This window comes from Diadema setosum, chromosome 19 (genome assembly GCF_964275005.1).
Source record: "Diadema setosum chromosome 19, eeDiaSeto1, whole genome shotgun sequence".
NCBI classification, from domain to species: Eukaryota; Metazoa; Echinodermata; class Echinoidea; order Diadematoida; family Diadematidae; genus Diadema; species Diadema setosum.
The window spans coordinates 22,345,249-22,367,883 of record NC_092703.1 but is presented as its reverse complement, the minus strand read 5'-3'; the positions used below and the strand labels follow the sequence as shown (position 1 = coordinate 22,367,883).

At 37.8% G+C, this 22,635-nt stretch overlaps 1 protein-coding gene across 1 annotated transcript in view; it reads right to left on the bottom strand.

Moving 5' to 3' along the window:
* Nucleotides 1–22,055, bottom strand: part of LOC140242342 (aminopeptidase N-like) — a 59,395-nt gene extending 37,340 nt beyond the window's left edge. The window contains exon 1 of the mRNA XM_072322078.1: nt 21,166–22,055. Coding sequence (XP_072178179.1) covers nt 21,166–22,055 — 890 coding nt within the window. The remainder of the gene's footprint in view (nt 1–21,165) is intronic.
* Nucleotides 22,056–22,635: the final 580 nt, after the last annotated feature.

The following is a 22,635-nucleotide window of genomic DNA, read 5'->3' as shown; positions in this document are numbered from 1 at the left end:
GATATTTGGTGCTGTCAGAACCTAACATAATGATGTTTGAGAACTTTGATAAGGTTTTCCTGGTGATAGGTCATACCCTGATGATGTATATGGGATTAAAAAAATGTAAGTAATACAATGCTCTTATTTGCAAAATCAACTTCAAGAAGTTTGTGCTGTGCCCTCATTGCTTGAGGAGAACAGTATTTAACTGTGTTGTATGAAAATGAACAAAATTAAACGTTGAATATAATTGTCTCGCGAATGGTCAATTCACTTGGGAATCTTGTGTTGCGAGGCTTATGGGAGGATCAAGGTTTGGTTTTAAGGTGATAGAAAAGGGTATGTATACGAGATTTTTTTTTTCTAGAATAATAATCTGCCGGACAAGGGAGCGATGTGTACATGCACATACATTACCAGGCAATGACATACTACACAGTGTGATTTTGGAAAGGAGTAACGCACTTTAGTCTGTACAATGTGTGATGGACGTCAGCAGAGAAACTACTTTACTTGTACATAAACGTACAAATATTTCAACTGTAGACTTAATGACATGGAAAAGCCTCTTGCCAATCATTGCCGATGTATAACCATTGTACAGAGGATGCGTAGTCATTGAGTTTCATAACTGTTCCTTTCCTGACCGATAAATTTTGAAAACTGCAATCAATCAACTTCGGCATGCGATTCTTACCAAACCAAATTTCCAAGCTCGTTTTTTTTTGAAGCTCTTATATGAGATTTCACCACAACTACCGCCCAACCAATCGTAGATCATTATTGTTCTCTGAGTGATTGATTGCTCTATATTCAACCTTCTCTACATGAGAGCTGGAGGGATAACGCAATATTTCCGTTCTTTCTAATTATGCGATCTAATACTCCCCCAATAACTCTATAGTTCGACGCTGAACGCTTGAAAGAAATCTCCTTGTGGCTTTCGTGTGACTTTCTCTCCCTCCAAATTGGGCCGATTACCACCACTTGATCGCAATCAGATATGTTTTGTGATCATTAATCATGCATTAGTGAACGGATGAAAGTTGGAAGCGCTTGTTAATCAATCTCATGGCCGTATTATGTCGCACCAACCAGCAAAAGGGAAGTGTGCTTGTCACACATCAGCCATATCATGTACAGCAGAAACGAGTTGGGCAGGAGGTTGATTTGTTCATTCAGGGCCATTATCACTGTGGTTAGAATCTCGGCATATTCAAAAAGTGCATCATATAGTACTAAAATATGTTAATATTTTTCTAAAGACAAGAAAGCTATTCAACTAACAAAGCCACTCCTGAATACAGCACAATTAATCACTGCATGGAATCCACTCTGCGCGAATTAGTTCTTGACTTTCTGGTCAAATCCATAGGAGAGCTTTCTGATTGTCAGGAACGATCTTTGTCAAGAAGGTCTTCATAAAACCAGGTAACGTTCGTTATTCCGAAGGTTCGTTATTCTGAAATACACAAATTCCCTATATCTAGAGGTTCGTTTAATAATTCGAGCATTTGTTATTCCGAAGGTCCGCTATTCCGAAGGTTCGTAATTCCGATAATAAAATAAGGTTCGTTATTCCATAGGTTCGTTAATCCGAAAGTGAAGGAAGGTTCGATAATCCGACGGTTAGTTAATCCGAAAATACAATAAAGTTCTTAAAACCGAAAGTAAAATAAGAATCGTTAATCCGAAAATGAAATAAGGTTCGTTAATCCAAAAATGAAAAAAAAAAAAAAAAACAGGGTTTGTCATTCCGAAAGCGAAGTAAGGTCCGTTAATCCGATAAATGAAATAACCAGCGGTGAAGCCGGGAAAGAATGGCGAAGAAGGGGCGGGGGGGGGGGGGGGGACGGAAAGAATCACGATGTACCATATTCAGGAGAAAATCAAAATCAAGGTCAGTAATCCACTCCACTTCTTCAAGCAACATGTGGTTCACCTGTGTGAAAATATACATGTGCATCATCCTCCCCGGAGGCAATACCGAATTTTCATTGTGCAATATTCTACCGTGTTTTTTTTAAATTACAACACCGCATTTCGTCACTACAAGGAGTTTACTTGATTTACAGGATTACGAACCATAGTTCATTTTCTGATTAAAGAACCCGAGTTCGTTTTCGGATCTACGAATCCTCGGAATAACGAATCTTACGTTATTTTGGGACCTAACGAACCTTCGGAAAAACGAGCCTTATTTCATTTTCGGATTAACGAACCTTCGGAATAACAAACCTCAGGAAAAACGAATTGTAACCATAAAATCTAGATAAATCCGTTTACCAGACTATCATCCAAGTGCAGACCGGGCACATGCAGGCATTAAAGTGTATATGCACAAATAGAATATTGCTCCTTTCTGCGCTTTGGTGAGGAGAGGGAAAGTGTGTGGGATCGGTAGTGTAGCAGGTGGTCCGAAAGCTTAATGAGTGCGAGGTAATTGCGTCATTTTGGAAACAGGATTTCGTCAACGACACCTGGGGGCATGGTTGCACTATGTGATTTGATTCATGATGTCGTCTGCTATATGTCACATTTTGGAGTTCCTCCTGCACATCGACGTGATTAAAGGTTATCTGTGACGGGAGTAACATTCGCAGCTAGTTGTTGCCTTACTGGAGTATCATTAGGGAATCTATAGATGTCATTATATGTCCAGAACAGAGCAGAAATCAAGAAAATGCTATCGATTTAAGCAAACATATCAGAGTTGTGTTTACTGACAAATCGTCATGATGTTTGTGGGAATAGAGTTATACCAATGTATACTATAGAACAATTCCATTCATGTCTCATCTTCACCTTATAACAAAGGTTCACTCTAAAGTCCTTAGATTGAAATAGATTGTAGTCAGGGACCAATCCAAAAGTTGGATTGAAGTTTTCAATCTAATAGAGTTAGAATTCAATCTTATTCGATTGAAACTTTCAGTCCAATTTTGGATTGGTCCCTGACTACAATCTATTAGATTGATATTCAATCTACGGAATTTAGAGAGTTGCTTTTGATAAAGCAGAAAGCTTTTCCGTAAATCGGCATATCATAAGGAGAAGCAGATGTTATAAAATGGATTCTATTTACATTGAAAAGCATTGAGCTTGTAAATTAAGGTGGTGGAAGCTAGTCTCTCTGACGAACTGGTGGAAACTAGTCTCTCTGATAAAAAAAAAAAAAATACACCGATTTGAATGCTTGAGGGGAATTCCGGTGCAGTTGAGAGTTAGTCAAAAAAGAAGGAGTACAATTTTGTTAGCACAACTATGAAAATTTGATCAAAATCGAATGAAGTTATGGCATTTTCAAGTTTCGCTATTTTTCAAGAAATAGTTCTTAAATAGTCAATAGTCAGCTAAGAACCAGATGGGGGCTATCGCGTTCTAAGATTTGAGCTGAAATAAAAGCAAAACAGTCAGTTTGCATGAAATAAAAGTTTATTTAATCAAAAGTAGGTAGATATACAAGCTTTGTTTCAAATAAAAGGTAAAATAGCGCCCTTGTGGTTTTAATTCTTAACGTTTTACTGAAAATGAAAATGATTTAGAATTGACCTCAAAATGTAGACGAAATCGAGCTCTACACCATAATACCAATACTCAATACCCATCCCGGGGATCTGCCATGAACACACTTGAAACTACAGTCACTAATGTCACCAACTTAACTCTATCACTTCTGGTTCTAGAGACGATTTGAAAGGATTCCTCAATAGGGGCACGGGGCCCGTTTCAACAAATGTAGATCCTGTCACCCTATCAAGCCCATGGAGATGCCGTGATGGGCTTTCAGGAAGAAGCTGAACAGTAAAATGTCCACGCACCACAAAATGGACATGACTTTCCAAATTGCAAGTAACTAGTGTTTCTTTACAGATTTTAGCAAAACATTAAGAGTCCAGTCAAAATATGGAATGACCCAAAACAAATTGCAACAGAAACCATTCCACTGGCATTTAACCTATAGAAGAGATATCAAAATAACATATTAAAAGTTCCCTAAAATTCGGGTGGTGGGTCAATGTCTAATTTGCATAAATTCAAAATGGCCGCCATGTAACCTATTTAGGCTTATAACTTGGGATGTAAAACCCATAGAAAGTTAGTTCTTGCGTCTAAACCTATGTTTTTTAGGTCAACGAACACAATCATGACATCAGTCGCAACTTAAAAGTATACCTTTGTACATAATTTGCATAAGTTTGCATATGAATGCATCCAAAATGGCCGCATAATGGCCTGTTAATATCTCTGTAGAAATTAAATTCTGTTGTCTATACCTATGTTTTTCAGGTCAAGGAACACAATTATGATGCCAGTTGTGACTTTAAAAAATACATAATTTGCATATTATATATGCATATAATTATTTGCAAAATGGCCGCCATATGGCTTGTGAATGCCATAACTCCGATTATTTCATCCGTAAGCGGGTCCATTTGTGTCTGGTATTGCTGAATAATTGCTGCAGTACTTACAGTTAGGAGTAAGTCTCCGAAAATCTGCATAAATATACATATAAATACCCTTATTCAAAATCAAATTAACTAGGATATACATAACATACAACCTGCACAATGTTGATTGTGATGTCTGTGTCTATTATTTCAAGGGCAGAAAACATTTACAATTCACAACCTTGCTGATTATCTTTACACCCAGTTGCATGAATTTGCATGAATTTGCAAATAGGCCTTCTTTGCCACCCATGATTTCCTCAAATAAAGCCTCTGAACGTTAATCAATAAACAGCATTGAACAGAAATGATTTTAATCTAACTTTAACTTCAAATTAGCTTCCAAGTATGCTCAAAAGGTACACAAAATTGACATCTTTGAATTGTTTAATGCATATTTGTAACTATGTTATAATATTTTTGCAAGAGGGAGGGTACATCAATTTATTATGAGCATGTTTATCTATAAGTTGATATACAAAAGTTACATGAGTGTGGTATATATTGTAGTAGATTTTTTATTTTGGTCATAATAGTTGGTGCCTTGTCACTCAGTGACTTTCTGAAAAAGAGACCCATAGGTTCAGAGCTCACCTGAGTATCTCAAGTTCACCTTCCATGCAATCTTGCAGACTACAACAAGGGAGAAGACATCAAAGTTGGAAGCCTTTAGAGACCTCCAGGGCCAAGGAAGATTAGATACAACTGTAGATAGAATAGACTAGAATAGATATTTAGATATAAGTATGCATTAAACTTAAAAGTAAATTCTCACATTGTATGCAAAAGTATGAGATGTTTTAAACAATTGAAAAATTGCAAATTTTGTGTACCCATTGAGCGCACTTAGAAGCTAATTTGGAGTTAAAATTAAATGGCAATATTGGTTCTGTTTGATACTGTTTACATTGATTAATGTTCAAAGGCTTTATTTGAGGAAATTATGGGTGGTACAGTACTTGCAAATTCATGCAAATGTGTAGGAGTAAAGATAATCATTAAGGTTGAATAATAGATACAGACATCACAATCAACATTGTGCAGGTTGTACATAATATGTTTATCCTAAAAGTATGAGTGTATTCATTAAGTAATTTAAATGAAGGTATTTATATGTATATTTATGCAGATTTTCAGGACTTACTCCTGAATGCAGGCGCCGGTACTGCAGTAATTATTCCTGGCAGTGAAGATAAGGGACACATAGGGACCCACTTACGGATGAAATAATCGGAGATGTGGCATGCACAAGCCATATGGCGGCCATTTTGCAAATAATTGCAAAATGAACATATATGTAAATTATGTATATAGGAATGCTTTTAAGAATCAACTGACATCATAATTGTGTTCCTTAACCTGAAAAACATAGGTATAGACGACAGAATTTAATTTCTACAGGTTTTATTTACACTGATATTAACAGGCCAATATGGATTCAATTATATGCAAATTTATGCAAATTATGTACAAAGGAATACTTTTAAGTTACTACTGATGTCATAATTGTGTTCCTTGACATAAAAAACATCGGTTTAGACACAAGAACTGACTTTCTATGGATTTTGTCTCCCAAGATATAAGCTTAGATAGGCTACATGGCGGCCATTTTGAATATATGCAAATTAGGCATTGATCCACCACTCGAATTTTAGGGAACTTTTAATATGTTATTTTGATAGCTCTTCCAGATCAAATGCAATTGGAATGGTTTCTGTTGCAATGTGTTTTGGGTTGAACCCCTTTTTTCATATTTTGACTGGACTATAAAATTGTTTGAAGATTTGCTTTCATTCGCGTTTAAAGTCTCTTGATTATTTGTGTTTTTGTTTTGTGTGTGTGGGGTTTTTTTTTTTTGTTCTATTTGTTCCCTTGTTCACATGACAGGTGCATATATGAAGCGTTTTTCCAGAAATGAGATTGTTGTCTGCATGATTTATCGTGATTCGTAAGGGACCAAATGCACACCAGAGAATCCCAAACCCTCTCTCGTGTGCTTCCTTAAACGATTTGAGAAGAAGCGACGCGTCGCCAGAGAAGAAATGTGGAGAAAATTTAATTATCTTCGTCGGTAAACTGCCGCAGGAATGTTTCCTAAAAAGGAATCCGACCGAGTCTCAATGAGCAAATGAGCTAAACGTGGGCAGTCTGTGTAGGCGTGATATAAATACACCCGTTGGTACCAACCGATATTCATATAGGCAGCACCAAGCACGCACCGAAATTTTCTCCGTTAACGCTCTTTCAGCACATACCGCCTCTGGGACTTTGGGCAACTCCGTCCGACTTCACAACTAAAAAAGTCGTTGTTGTTTTTATATTCATATATACGTATATATTCCAATAACATGGCGCTTCCTCTACACTGTCTTCTTTATCAGAGGAAACGATTCCTCTGTACGTTTACGAAGTGGGGCACGGTGGTATAGTGGATAAGACTCCTGACTCTAAATTGGAGGACCCGAGTTCGAATCCAGTCCAGTGCTTACTTCCTTGGACCAAAATGTTTTTACCAACAGTACTCCTCTCGGCTCGGGTGTATAAATGGGTACCTAGCAACGCTGGGGTAATACACTTGTAATGATGACAGGCCTCTGTTTAGCAGTGTCAACAATGATGAGGCTACCCTGAATAAAGAAGACCATATAATTATACTAAGTTTACTAACAAGTTCATTTAGTAATGCAACTATGCATAAACAAGGATCCATAGGAATGATTGCTATACACAAGGGCCTATATTATAATCGAATTCAAAGAAATATAATTAGCGATCTTGAAGTATTACTACATGTATATAATGCGTGCGAACTTCGAATAAAGTTGTGTTTTTATGTCTGCTTTCACACATATGCAGACGAAAAAAAAAATGGAAGATACACCATTTTTGTTTTCATTTAACAAATCTTTAAACCAACGATTCGCGCACTGTCGAAGAAAGAGACAATAATAACAACAACAGGACTTTATCGTAATCTTATACACGTTATCTTCGCACATGAGCCAGAGCTGGAATTTTTTGACGAAAGCAGATATCGCCATAATATTTCTGATTTATGTCATCATCATTAGTCCTGGGCACAGCACATAAAGAAAGAAAAAATTGATGAAATAGGTATACGAATAAACGAATGAATGAATGAATAAATAGATAAATTAATAAATAAATAAATAAATAAATAAATAAATAAATAAATAAATAAATAAATAAATTAATTAATTAATTAATAATATACACATAGGAAGATGCATCAAGTCTAGCACACACAAACAAATAATCGTAGTTGACTTTCTGAAACCGTCGATTCCTCCACAATCAAGACAAAACTGCACGGACGCAAATCATTTTGTTTTTCAGACCACGAACATCGTCTCCTTCGCCATCCTCAAGAAGATTATGAATGATTTATCTTTTGAGCACTAAAACGGAGTTCCTACGGATGAAGTGGCTCTTTTTACAAGTTTATCCCCTTCAGCGAGAGATTAGATAGCCCTCCTTCAAGCAGTCGAATGTGTATACTACCTTTGGTGAAATCGTTCCTGCAATGCGCAACCTCATCAGGCAGACACCTCCCCCCCCCCCCCAAAAAAAAAAAAAAAAAAAAAAAGGAGAGAAATTTCAAAACATAACTGCGAGTTTTCGAGCCGTAATTCGTGTCGTGCTTAGGAAAGGTGTCCATATACCCTACTGGAAAGAACACAGTACCCCCTCGTGTGTTCACAGTATGTTCAAATAGTAAAATATGTGAAAACGCTCGAATTAAACATTGAGAAGATGATTTCACAATGTGGTGAGATTTTCACAGCGTGTTCACATAGTAATACTTTGTTTCACACTGTGAATTGATGATTCACATTGTGTTCAAACTGTTCAAACGATCGAATTTAACAGTGTGAAGAGATTTCACACTGTGTTCAAAATGTGTTCACACTGTGTTCAAAATGTGTTCACACTGTGTTTCTCACACTGTGTTTCTCACACTGTGGGACACTGTGTTCTTTCCAGCAGGGTATGCGACTGCCGAAAGAGAGAAAGATCAATCTTTCTTTTCTTGAAGTCCATGAAAATATTGCTTAGGAGAAGAAAAAAAAAAGAAAGGACAGACAGAGAGAGCTGCTGAAAGAGAATATAAAGGAATAAAGGCAAGTATTTTCCACGGATATGCTGCTAAATGTTCTCCGAAACATTTTGGAAAATTCTTCATTGATTTCTAACATTGTCGCTTGCTGATTGTGTTTGAAATAGAAACGCGAGATCATAAGGGTGACGATGACAATGATGATGCTGATGACCATGACGATGCTGCTGCAGATGATGATGATTACACACACACACACACACACACACACACACACAAAAGTGATGTGACATACACAGAGTGTTCATTGTGCTTTATCTATTCAATTCAAAATAATTTCTCTGTCAAAAGTACCCGTAAAACATTCCCTTGTTCATCCTCTTAGATAAGAGCGCAGCCCAGTGATGGAGTCCAATATTAAGGGGAGTTGGGTTTAGTCCAGTCAAAATATGAAATGACCCACAACTAATTGCAACAGAAACAATTCCACTTGCATTTGACCCGGAAGAGCTATCAAAATAACATATTAAAAGTTCCCTAAAATTCGAGTGGTGGATCAGTGTCTAATTTGCATAAATTCAAAATGGCCGCCATACAACCTATTTATGCCTATATCTGGGGATATATAACCCACAGAAAGTAAATTCCGGTGTCTAATCCTATGTTTTTTAGGTCAAGGAATACAATTATGTTATGTATAGCAACTTTCAAACATCCTTTTATATAGTTTTTGCATATATTTGCATATAATTACATGCAAAATGGCCGCCATATTGCCTGCGCAAGCCCGTATCTTCGTATATCATTAATGTAGTACACTCAGGAATAAGTCGCTATATATCTGGACATAAAACCCACAGAAAATAGATTCTGGTGTCTAAACCTATAGCTGTTTTTTAGGTCAGGGAATACAATTATGATATAAGCAGTAACTTTCAAACTTCCCTTTATACAGTTTTTGCATATTTGCATTCAATTAAATGCAAAAATTACCGCCGTAGTGCCACTACAGGCTTATATTTCTATCTGTAAAAGGTACCTAGTGATGGTGTCTGTGGTCTTAATTTTACTGCTGAGAATCACTGATGTAGAATACGTTCCACTCAGGAATAGTTACCTATATTTCACTAAAAAATTGCATATATTTATGCATAAATCTATTCAAATTACTACCGTGAATATGATTTCAGATATACGAATACAAGCTGCAGAACGTTAATTGTACTGTAATGTCTCATCCAAGATATCAAGGGAAAATTGTTATAATACCATTTAAAACCTTGATGATTATCCTACTCCTAGTGTGTATATTCTTGCATTTGTCAAAAGTATTGTATTATAATGTACTCACATTTTCTTGAGATACAGCCTCAAAACAGAAAACAACTGTAAGTAGCATCGAATAGAACATACCTTTATTTAATTGTAAATTCAACTTATCTTCCAAAGTGTGCTCAATAGGTACACAAATATTAAAGTCTCAAATTATGTAGTAGGAATCGTTAAAATATTTCATGATTGCATGATATTTAATGTATTATGTTTTGTAATTTGCCCTCATGTTTACTGCTTATTACTTGTGTCTATGTTGCAATTCTTTATTCCTTCTCTCTTTTTTTTTGCCAAAGGGGGGGGGGGGGGCATATCATCAAGTTCATGATTATCCATAAGCTACTCTACAAAAGTTTCATGAGTTTGGACATATCTCATATGGCTTTCAAAGTGTGCTTACGGTACACAAAAATTGGTCTTAAATCATTCAGCAGGGTTTTTTTCAAACATTTTTTTTTCTTACCTGCGATGATTTACATCCATGTTTAGTTGATACTTGTGTCCTTTGTTGCAAAACTTTAGGTAAAGGCATGTTTATCAATGAGCAACATATGACCGTGATAATTTGTATGGAAGTGGATTTTGTCATATTCTTGCACGGTTTCACCCAGTGACTCACTGAAAATGTAAAACATTGTGATTTACAGCCAGATACAAAGAAAAAGAAAAAAAAAAAGGAAATGCCTTAAAGGAGACCTCCGGATGACTTTCAGATTTTTGCATTTGAATAACTATTAGTTATACAGAGGACAGAGTTTCAGAATTTATGATAACTGGGTTGAAGAATAAGAATATTTTCAAAATTTAGAACAAATTGAAATGAACAAGGATGATGACATGGCAGAGTCACCATAAGAATGCTTTAATTGGGGCTCAAGGAAGCAGAACAAAAGAAGAAGGCATGCATAGATTATACACAGGTGAACTCGCAAGCAAGTGGTATTGTAATGGAATTACACTGCTACATTTCTGAAATATGTGAACCTCCAATGTCATCATCCTTGTTCAGTGTAATTTATTTAAGGTCTTTCAAAGTATTGTTTCTCTGATCAAGAACCACAATAAATTCCACAAATCTATACATGGAGTTGTCGATTTATGTACTACATGATGTGAAATTATGAAAATCGTCTGGAATGTCCCGTTAACAGTTCTATTACTAGTACTCTGGATTCATCAGTCGATCAATACAAACAGCATCCTTCTCATTGGCTTCAAGCTCATACAACACATATAAATTCTTATAAGTCTTACTTTTACCATTTTTCGTGTTGTATCTGCAGCTTTATTAAACGAAACGTTTCCTATTGCATTGAGGCTTCGCACTAATAACATTTTCACCAACACACAGTTGTTGTTTTTTAGAAATGCGAGCAGCATGAAGGCTGAATTCAATTTTGCTGGCGAAAAAGCAGTCTTAAGTCAGATAAAAAAGAAAATACATAACATCATTTTCTGTTCCTAACCCTTCCAAAAGGTCCCTTCCCTCCACCTCGGTAGCAGCTTTTCTTCAAGTTAAACAGTGGAAGGGAAATGACATACAATCATTGGAATTGGGATGATTTGAGGAAGATGTTTAATCAAAAAATCAAATATGTTCTGATCACTACAGACAAAGCTGCAGCTATTAAGGAACTCCTGAAGAAAGTCTGATGCAACTGCAAGACAGGATGTTAGCAACTGGCAGTGTATAGTTGCAGGGCAAGCAGATTTGACTGCACACAACCCATACCAGTGTCAGATGCGGGCCATATATCAGACACTTGTAATGTTGTATTTCTAAAATATGTGAGGAGTGAGATTATGCTGTTCTAATTGGTGACTAGGAATAAGAAGCATTCTCGAAAGACATCGACACAGTTTGCAACAAACGTGAGACTTACCACGCTTCAGTATGAAATGGAGCCGAGATCCTGTTTGCTTTAAATTAATCAACTGCAATTTCACACCATCCTAGTCCAGAATTTGTGGTAAACACATAAAACACTGTGAGTGTAAGCTATACTCGTTTTTCACTTTTATCATTGATCTCTATTTTGAGAGATCACATTACATACCTTAGTATCTGTATTATCACAAGCTAGAAAATGAAAATAATGTACAGGAAACGAAAGAAAGTTTTCTTGAAATCAAGTGACTTTGATCCATTAGATTTTAAACTCATCTTAGCCAAAGGTTCAAGACAGCAAAAAAAGTTCAAGCTAATATTGCAAATAGCCATCATTTATATTCTACTGTCCGGTCGTCGGTCATGCATACATTTTCAAAAACCATTTCCAGGTTCTCTTTAAAAAACCCATGTAATGACAGATTTTCAACAAACTAGGCAAGTAGCATCCCAAGGATGATAGACATTCAAGGTGTTCAAATAGACACCATGTCCAAAAGGTCCCAGAACCCCGAAATTAAGGAATCTATTATAAAAAAAAAAACTCCCCTCACACACATACACCCTCACACACACACGCACACACACACACAAAAGTAGAACCAAGTGTAACAGAGCTAGGTATAATGTACAAAGTTGAATATCTTGGAGATTGCATATAGATTTAAGTTTACTTTCGCAGTTTAACTGTTTTCGAAATATTACACATTGTATATATGTATATATATATATATATATATATATATATATATATATATATATATAATATGATACTTGTAATCCATGTGTTGGTACCAGTACAGAAAAGATGACGAATTAGGGTGGTAATGCATTTCAGTCCAACAGTGCTATTTATTCAGACCAAATTTTCGACGAAAACATTCGTCTTTCTTCACAATTGTCATTGTCGATCCTGAGGAAGACGAATGTATCCGTCGAAAATTTGGTCTGAATAAATAGCACTGTTGAACTGAAATGCATTACCACCATACTTCGTCATCTATTATATATATATATATATATTTATATATACTCCAACCCCCCCCCCCCTCCTCCACCCCAGGCCACAGGATGCCCAAAGGTACCTTAAATATTACTTATAGGTGCGGACGCCTTGGGGCTGGGACCAAATTATTGGGGGCCACTTTTGATTTTTGATCCTCTTTTTGAAAACATATATGGTCAAATTTTCAACAAACTTAGTACTGTAGGTGCATTTATTGCTAGTGTCATGAATATATGAACATCATGCCTCCCTGGACCATGGAGGTCCCTAAAGGCTTGTAGATATGGCCCTAGAGGTTCCCAAAGTCTTCCAATTTCCTCTCTCCCAAGTAAAAGTCTGTAAGAATGGATGGAAGGTGAACTTGAGATACTCAGTGAGGGCTGGACCCCTGGGTCTTTTATTCAGAAAGTGAGTGAGTGACATGGTACCAGGATATGACAAGAACATTCTCTAAACAAATGTCCAAACTCATGAAACTTTTGTAGAGTAGCTTATGGATATAAGCTACTCTTAATTTGAATAGATTTATGTATAAATATATGCAAATTTTTAATGAAATATAGGTAATTATTCCTGATTGGAACGTTTTCTACAACAGTGACTTTCAGCAGTAAAATTAAGACCATAGACATCACCACTGGGTACCTTTTACAGATAGAGATATAAGCCTGTAGAGGAATTATGGTGGCAATTTTGCATTTATTGAATGCAAATATATGCAAAAAATGTATAAAGGGAAGCTTGAAAGTTACTGCTAATATCATAATTGTATTCCCTGACCTAAAAAACAAACAAACATAGGTTTAGACACCAGAATATATTTTTTTGTGGGTTTTATGTCCAGATATATAGCGACTTATTCCTGAGTGTACTTCATTTATGGTATACGAAGATACGGGCTTGCACAGGCAATATGGCGGCCATTTTGCATATAATTATATGCAAATATATGCAAAAACTATATAAAGGGATGCTTGAAAGTTGCTACAGATAACATAATTGTATTCCTTGACCTAAAAAACATAGGTTTAGAAACCGGAATTTACTTTCTATTGGTTACGTATCCCGAGATATAGGAATAAACAGGTTGTATGGCGGCCATTTTGAATTTATGCAAATTAGACACTGATCCACCACTCGAATTTTAGGGAACTTTTAATACGTTATTTTAATAGCTCTTCCGGGTCAAATGCAAGTGGAATCGTTTCTGTTGCAATTAGTTGTGGGTTAACCCACTTTTTGTCGTATTTTGACTGGACTAGTTGGGGTGGGGTGAGACAAGCATAGGATCATGTAGATCCTGTGCAATATTGATATGACTGGGGAATGAAGACGATGTTATGTTTCTTACGTAAATGTATCAAACTCATGAAGTATAATATATGACACTATTCTCTTATTGTGAATGAGCTGTCTCGGCTACATGATGCACTTCCTTCGCATGGTTAAATATACGTGACCTTCCAATAATTAGGCTACATACTAGGTCTTTAAAGTCGGTAGGCCTGCACCTTGCGCATGCAGCATATAGGTCTATTGTCAGTGGTAACCTGTTCTCTGTCTTAATATCACGGAAGTTTTTTTCCCAATGCAAACAGTTCAATATTACATACTGGTCCATAAAGTCGGAAGTGCATCGTACAACGCATACTATCGTTGGTAATCTATGAGGTAAAACTGGGTACATTACATTCATCTGTGTAAATATAAGACTTTCTCTAATGGTAGACGTCAATCAAAACAAAACCAAAAAAAAAACAAAAACACGTGTGGCATCGAATGAAGTATACCTTTTAAATCAAAGGGGAACATTCACCTATTCGCTACAGGGATTAGATGGGGGAAAAATCAATCTGACGCCTTTGTCCCCCCCCCCCCTTATGCTTACAGGCATAATTTACCATTTGCAGAAAGAAAACCCCCACAAAAACCCAGCATTGGTGCTTTAGAATAATTCTAAAATGTGAGTTTGGGATAGAAACAACCACTGTAATAATTTGAAGCCGTATAATTGATGTTAAATATTGTTATATATATACAAAACGTGAACAATAGTTATAGTAAATATGTTTCCAGACTGAACCTTCTGCAGTTACGGTTTAATGAGAAAAATATTGATATCTGCTTATATTTTAGGACTTATTGCAAACATTTTTTTATATACTAGGATGTTTTGTGATGCAACAGACCTACACATATGCATTAAATGTGATATTTTGATCATTTTTAAATCACTGCTCCCAAAGGTAAACAAGACCTGTAACAAAGGTTTCTCGCTACAATGAGTGACTTACGAGACCTGGGGATTGTATTTGCCAATAGCTGAGTATAACGAGTATTTGCAAAATATCCCAGCTCATGCAGTCATATCAGCAAATTCCCTGCTCGGATATCAATCTGCAATAAAGTCACACATGTGTTTCTGGCGGCAATTCATAACACTAATGCTAAAATGTGAAATCATATTCTTTTATGATTGCGATGTGGTTTTTGCCCCGAGTACGCACGCCCGCAGCAAAATAATACATTAGAATCGCCAAGGCTTTAAGCGTCTTTATTTCGTAATATAGATTCGCGCTGTTCTAGGCGTTCAATCACAGTGAGTACAAATGCTGATTCGTGCCTTTTTCGTTTAAACAAATTCTTGAGTTTACTTTTTTTTTCCTTTTGAGAGCAGACCTAGATGCACATACAGTACCATTCTCAGCATGTGCATACAATGCGTATTGCGGACCCTGTGTTATTACCGGAATGAATGCACCACTTCACTTGGTTGGATAGGCATGTAATCGAAATCACACTGTAATTTTCTAATGGATTCGGCAAAGACGTGACGTGTGTGCATGGTTACACGTGTCAAAGTGGCACAAACTAGACACAGCGATGCACTGAAATCAAATCCAGAGGTGATAAGAGAAACACTTTTGTTCTATTTAAACAACACAACAAACGTGGAGATTTTTGAGTAATAATGATAATGAAACAGGATTGGTCACTAAGATGTATATATAAACCATGCCTCATTGACAGAGTTGTGTACGCATGATAATCATTATTATGCAAGTATTGCAACCGGGACGGAGGAAGTCTTGGGGTGATTCAACATCTTCAGGATTCCAGTATATCATTTCAGCGCAGTTCCACGCCACCACAGTATAAGAATCTTACACATGCGTACAGTACTTCCCCTATTGGGGTTTCATTTAGGTCATCGGGTTCATCTGATCAAACTTCCCTTCAAAGAACAAAAGAATGAGTTGTGTTTTTCAATGTCGGCCCTCGAAGAAGCGCTAGTAGTACAGACTCATGTATTTCCTTGCGTAATCAGTCAGTATCCATGTCTCACTCAGAGACTATTACAAAAGTGGTATGTTGGATTGTGCCATACGAATGATCCTCCGACCCCCCGGCCCCCACTCTTTCATTTTTTTTTTTCCTGCGTCTTTTTCCCGATCCTGTCATTGCTTTGTCATTGTGATGTTTGTTATCATTATTATGATAATGCTGTTGACTTTTCTTTATTGGTACCATGATTTTATCAAATCCGTTCTCGATATTGTGGAGACTTTTCATTCCCTAAACTTCACACACCAAAGACTTACTCGACAGTAATCATTTTGCATTCAGTACCACAGTCATCAGATCTGTCACTGTAATCATTATTTTTTTCAAAATGTTTGTCACGTGCTGAGAAATGAAGGAACATTGAATGTATACTCTTTATATGCAGGCAGACATCAATATGATTCATGGGAATGCAAGCTAGTGTGCTATTAAGCACATTAGCATCTTACCGCCAAATCAAACGCAAGGCCGTCTGCGAACGCACAACAGTATATACACAGCGCCAATTGGCCGTGGAGAGCAACGAACGAAATAACACGTTTGATTAACTTTTGCCGATAAAGACGCATTTTAACAATCAATGACAACACATCATCATTTCACGCCACCTCGGCATCGACCTAGTTCGCGAAAATACTTTGCTTGTCATTTCGTACAACGTGGTCAAAGAAAGAAGAAAGAAAGAAAAGAAAAGCAAGACATTCTCGTAGCAGCCATTATGATTGTTCACTCAGACCTTCTATGTTATCATTCCATTCCACAGAATTGCGCGGGTGTGTGTGATAATTACACAAGAACCACAATCGCGGTATGCTCTTTTGTAATGGATTATTAACACCTCAAGGTGTGGAGTGTGTGTCATAATAATAATGACGCGTATGTATGACGTGTATATGGGATATGACACTAAGCCCATCATGCCACCGTCTTGTCATATTATCGGGACTGCTCTAGGCAAGGAGTTTGTTTTAGACCATTGACTTTGTCAATACTCTCGGGAACAAACTTCAATGAGAAGTTGATATAGAATGTCTAGATGATGGTACCAAGAGTTAATGATGTTGACTATAATTATACAAATTACATACCGCATTGAAATTTCGTGCACCAATATTGAGCAACGGCCACGTCCAGATATTGCTTTGTGGGTTCTTGTACGTCAGTAATGCCTTGGTTACCCCATCCATGCCAAGTTGTAGGAACCTTCGAAGTGCCCTCACGGTCACAAGTGAAGTAACAGAACGCAACATTCCACTTTATCCGGTATTCGCCCGATTTTGATTAATCATTCGTTATGAAAATCTTTCTATGACTTTGTAAGAGGTTAATTAACTAATTAGTGGAAAATGATCTAAGAAAATGGGATTCCATCGGGATTATAACTAAACTGAAAGCAAATAAACTTATTACTGGAGTTTGGCATGGTCGTGGGATGCGCAAGGATCTAAGCCCAATTACTTGCCAAAATTGGCAACTTTGGCCACATTTTATTTTCAAATTACCTTCATCCCTGTCGAAAAGATGTTTTACTGGACAAACACATCATCCATATAACAGGTATCATATTTGAGAATTTCCAATCCCAAAATGAACTCAGAGCTTTCTTGTCTAAATTCTGCCTGAATGACTCCACTGTATCAGACATGAATTTACTAAACCCATTGTGTGTACGCAAAGGAGTCAGACGACAATTTCTTTTAGCTAAAACCTATACATCATGTACATACAACACAAGTTTCATGCCATAAATATTACACGCACTATGTGAACTTTTCGTACACACATGCATAATATATAAACACAATGAAGTGATGAAGAGGTTGAAGGCAAACGGGTTAAGAGTCGTTTTCAAGCATTTCTAAGTCAGTCTATCATCAAACAGAGCAAAATAAAACCTTTCCAGGGACACTTCACCGGTTTTAATCTCAAGTCATATCTCAGAGCAACAAGAATGGAGTTAACTTGTTTTGCGATCACATCACCCTTCATTTTGTGGTTGTGCAATGATAACGTGTTTAAAGGACAAGTTCACCTTTACATAAGGATTGAGAGAATGTAGCAAAATTAGTAGAACACATCAGTGAAAGTTTGAGGAAAATTGGACAATCCGTTCAAAAGTTATGAATTTTTAAAGTTTTTGTGCAGTCACCGCTGGATGAGAAGACTACTGCAGTGTATGATGTCACATGCGTACAACAATATAAGGTAAATATAAATAGAATTTCACAAAATTTTATCTCTTGAAAAAAGTACATATTCCCTTGACTCGTTACTGACACATGTTATGGCTAATATTATTCCCATTGCCTTTAGGAAGAGGCAAGTCAAGTGCTCTTTTATTATGCGAAAAAAAGTGAAAATATGTTGAATTTTCTTTACATTTTCTTTATACTCTTGTACTCATATGACATCACGAGCCTTAGTAGTCTCCTCATCAAGCAGTTCCAACACAAAAATGTTAAAAATTCATAACTTTTTCATCGATTGTCCAATTTTCCTCAAACTTTCACCGATGTGTTCTACTAATATTGCTGCATTCTCTCAATCCTTATGTTTATGAAGGTGAACTTGTACTTTAAGATTATAGTATACTGGCGCAACATTTTGGAACAACTGAAGTGAATTCACTCAAGTCGGCGTGCATGCTGTGGTTGAAAGAATCGAAAAAAGAACCTATCAAAATGGCGTATTGAATCCCGTAAACTGAACATGTTATGTAGGATATGTTTAAAGGGTGTCGCAGCGTCAGCTTGGACGTGTAAAATAGTACTTTGAAAGACATGAGAAATACATCGAGAAAAACACAAAATCTGTAGAGGTACATTTGCCTCTTCAACATCGCTTTAAAGCAAGTCGTGTTCATCAGCACATTCTATACATGTGCGTATGTGTGTCCAATCCATCATTATCACTAATCCCCCATTGATACCTACAAGCAAACCCCAAAGCTGCTTTGCACCAACACCATCTCATTGTAAGAACAACAAGACAACCAAAGAACCCTTAAGACCTCCAGGCACTTGCCGGGATTGAAGTGTGGGTCGCAGACTTTGCCACTACTGAGTCTGGCTTGATCTCGTCGGAGTCATGCGGTATCATTGACTAGAAGCACGTGTTGTACAGATTCAGATTTCGAATGAGAGTTTGATTCTAACATAGGCGCAAGCAATTCTTGTCGTGTATTTAACCTGGAGCTGGCTCTGAATGTTAAAATATCCTCACAATCAATGTCTTTAAGAGGATTTTTCTAGAAAATGAACTCCTTTTTAGTAATTGTCCTTATATATAGTATGCACGCCGGTGTGAATTAACATGAAATGAAAATTTTCATGAAAACATCAATTTGTCAATCTATGAACGAGTATGTTTGTTGCAGGCTGGGATATAGATGTTGATTTTTCTTTCATGGTCGACTTTCCATTATTTGTCGCGTAATCAACAGAATCAAAGTGTTAGAAAATGATGTGTTTCATTTAAATGATATTATGCACGTTCTTAGCATACGTCTGTATAAAGATATATCATCCTCCCCCCCCCCCTCTCTCTCTCTTTCAGATCGATTGCATATGTTTGGATCAATATTTCATTGATCTCGCAGGAATACCGTTTTGCTTTTCAAATGACGTGTGATAACGAACGCGAGGTAAATTTTGTCAATAAGCGCGGGTAACACAGCTTCGATTGCTGCGCACGTAATGGAGACTCGTCATCGACTTCTGATCTGTCTCCTATACACTGAGCCGAGATATGGAGGCATGGCACAAGCATTTTGACGAAACAAATGAGATGTGAGTTCCAACGTCATAATTGGGTCCGTAATAACGTAAGAAGGTCGCTCAGTGACCCCCATACTGATGGTTAGATAGAGTCCTTCATTGGGGGACTTGTTGATGGGGCAAGTCGGACGGTAAGTGAATAGAACTAACTTTTCTCCGATTATACAGTGGACTCCCGTTATAGCCGAACAAATAAACAACAAATAAAACAGAGCAGATAATGTTGCGGCCTGAATTTTTATTTCGTTGTAACCGAAATTTCGTTACAACCGTGTTCGTTATAACGGGAGTGCACTGTACTTGTCTTTCATAAAACCTCCAATACGCACTCTTCTAAATTGAGCGAAAATGCCCTGACCCTTTTTATACTGTATCCAAGCGTTTATCTTCTGCTTAATATTCGCAGATCCCTTCTGATAGCGTGGTGAATTTTTAAGATGTCATATTCCCCCTACGTCTGGGGAAAAAAAAGAGAGATATACTCTCGCTTCTTACTTTGATTGCAGTGGATGACTTGAAAGGAGAAGACAAATCGGGGTATTAAATCGTCGCTATGACAACGCAGGGAAATATGTATGATATCGGATGACGAACGTACTGTGATGCTGGCGAGGAATTTTAGCTTCTTTTTTTTCTTCTAAAGTCTAAACGCTATGGCTGACGGCTGTTTTGATCCAGCTATATGTCTTTCATCAAACGGAACGACATAGTTTCTTCTACTGGGCGACAAATCCGACGAGTGAGTAATACATTCCAAAACAAGCCAAACGAATGGGAATCAGAGCAGCTGAAAAGCTCATTGAAACATGGCAGTAACCTGGTATTCCCGTTTGCAAATGTTGATAGAGATATTTTCTTTTCGCTGTCACAAGCAAGCACTTTTTTTCCTTCTTTGCCAGTTATAATGGTTTGGGTTCTTCCCACGATATTATTGCAGTCTAATGTGTGACGTTGCATGCAAGCATGCGCAGCAAACATGTCCAAAGCATAGTAGCCCTGAAAACACATTGATGTCATAACGCACATGGTAATTGCAATGGGAAAAAGGCTAGGTAGAGCAAACCCTTCACTTACCAATCATTAAGTGTATATAAAGGATATCTCATAAAAACATTATTGATCTGATTTTTTTTTTTCAAGAATCATTAACGATATAAAAAGGTGGCAAGGACACGAAGCGTCACAACGTATGGATGCAAACAAAACAGACAATTAACAGAATACTGCAGTCATACACTTGCATATTAACGCTGGCTCCATTTTCACTTAGTTTTGGTTCTGCAACAAAAATGATAAACACTTACTCTGTTTTTCCACTGGAAGTATCGTACTTGCTTTTGTACAACCCGATCAACTTGTCGTTAAAGTGAGCTTGGTAACTGACACTGAGCGAGTATTCTCCCCCAGCCTCCATTGGGGATATGGTCCTTAGAACCACGTAGTCATTCTCAGGGTAGAATCGTGGTTTACCGTCGAGTTCACCGGCCGTGTTCTCGTCCAAGGCAGCAAAGCGGAAGGAGTCTAGCGTGTAGTTTAGCTCTCGTGTGTGCAACAGAATGTAGTTTGTGCTCTCTGTGCACGTGAAAGTGATGTTGACGTTGCCCTGGAATAGGTTCTGATCAATATCAGTTCTAATGCTGATTCGGTAGTGGGACGGTCTGAGGTTGGTTGGGAGACGGAAATTTTTCCACGGGGCCTCGGCGGCATCAGTGGGCGGGAGTGAGGAGGAATTCGGCCACAAGCTGTAGGGCGTTGACCTGGCGTCGCTCACGAGTTCGTTGATCGAGTTCGTCGTTCCTTCGAAGAGCTGGCTGCACGTCTTGCGCACCAAAAGGGCAATGAGAACCAATGTGACGACGAAGAGGACGAGGAACGCGATGCAGAGGACGGTTTTTACGCAGTGCGGTGGGCATCGAGGCGATCGATGACGGTAGGCGCCGCCGCTTACGCGCACCTCGTCTTCGCCGGCGCCCTTGCGCGAACGCGAAACGAAGTTGACTATGTGCTCCCTCTTCCCCGGCATCCTTACCGCAGTGATCTCCACTCCCTCCGACTCACATCTTGCCACAAGCGGTTTCTGCGAGTCAGTCATCTGGTGTAGCAGTTGCAGGCTCTTGGCCTTGTTCGGCTGTCGGCAGCATCCGTTCTCCCGACCACCCTCTAGGGGCGGGTCTCCGGTAGCCGGCCGTGACATTCTAGACTTCTCACGAATCACGTCAACAAAATTGGGAAATTCTTGAAATCCCAGAGGGAAATGTAAAACTCCCACCTCCGATGATGAATGTGAGGGGTCACAGAGGGACCTCCGGTGACCACTTTCAATCCGGTAATCTTGATAGCTTACCCTAATGTACAACCGATTGAATTACTTTCCAATCTGCGCGCCAAATCAAATCAATGTCTGAGCGAACTTTTTCAAAATACCACGATTTCTCTCTCAACGCGAGGAGCTGCTCTACGTGGGGCTAACTGGTACTTTAATCTTGCCATTTTCTAAATACAGCGGTGAGAGGAACATTTTAATGAGTAAATTAGTACAAAAATAAGAGGGAAGGTAGTTGCAGCAGGAGTAAAAAAAAAAAAATGAGACCTCTTTCCGGAGTGCTCCAATTTCCACGCCGTGGCCGCTTCCGTCCATCGACTCTTAATTATCCTACAACTGAGGGCGATCGCTGAGCAGAGATGCGAGAAAATGATACTGGCAGCTTGGTACTCTTACAGATCACCAGCTTTGCAATGCTTACAGCCATTGCGATATGGAACTATCAAAGGCG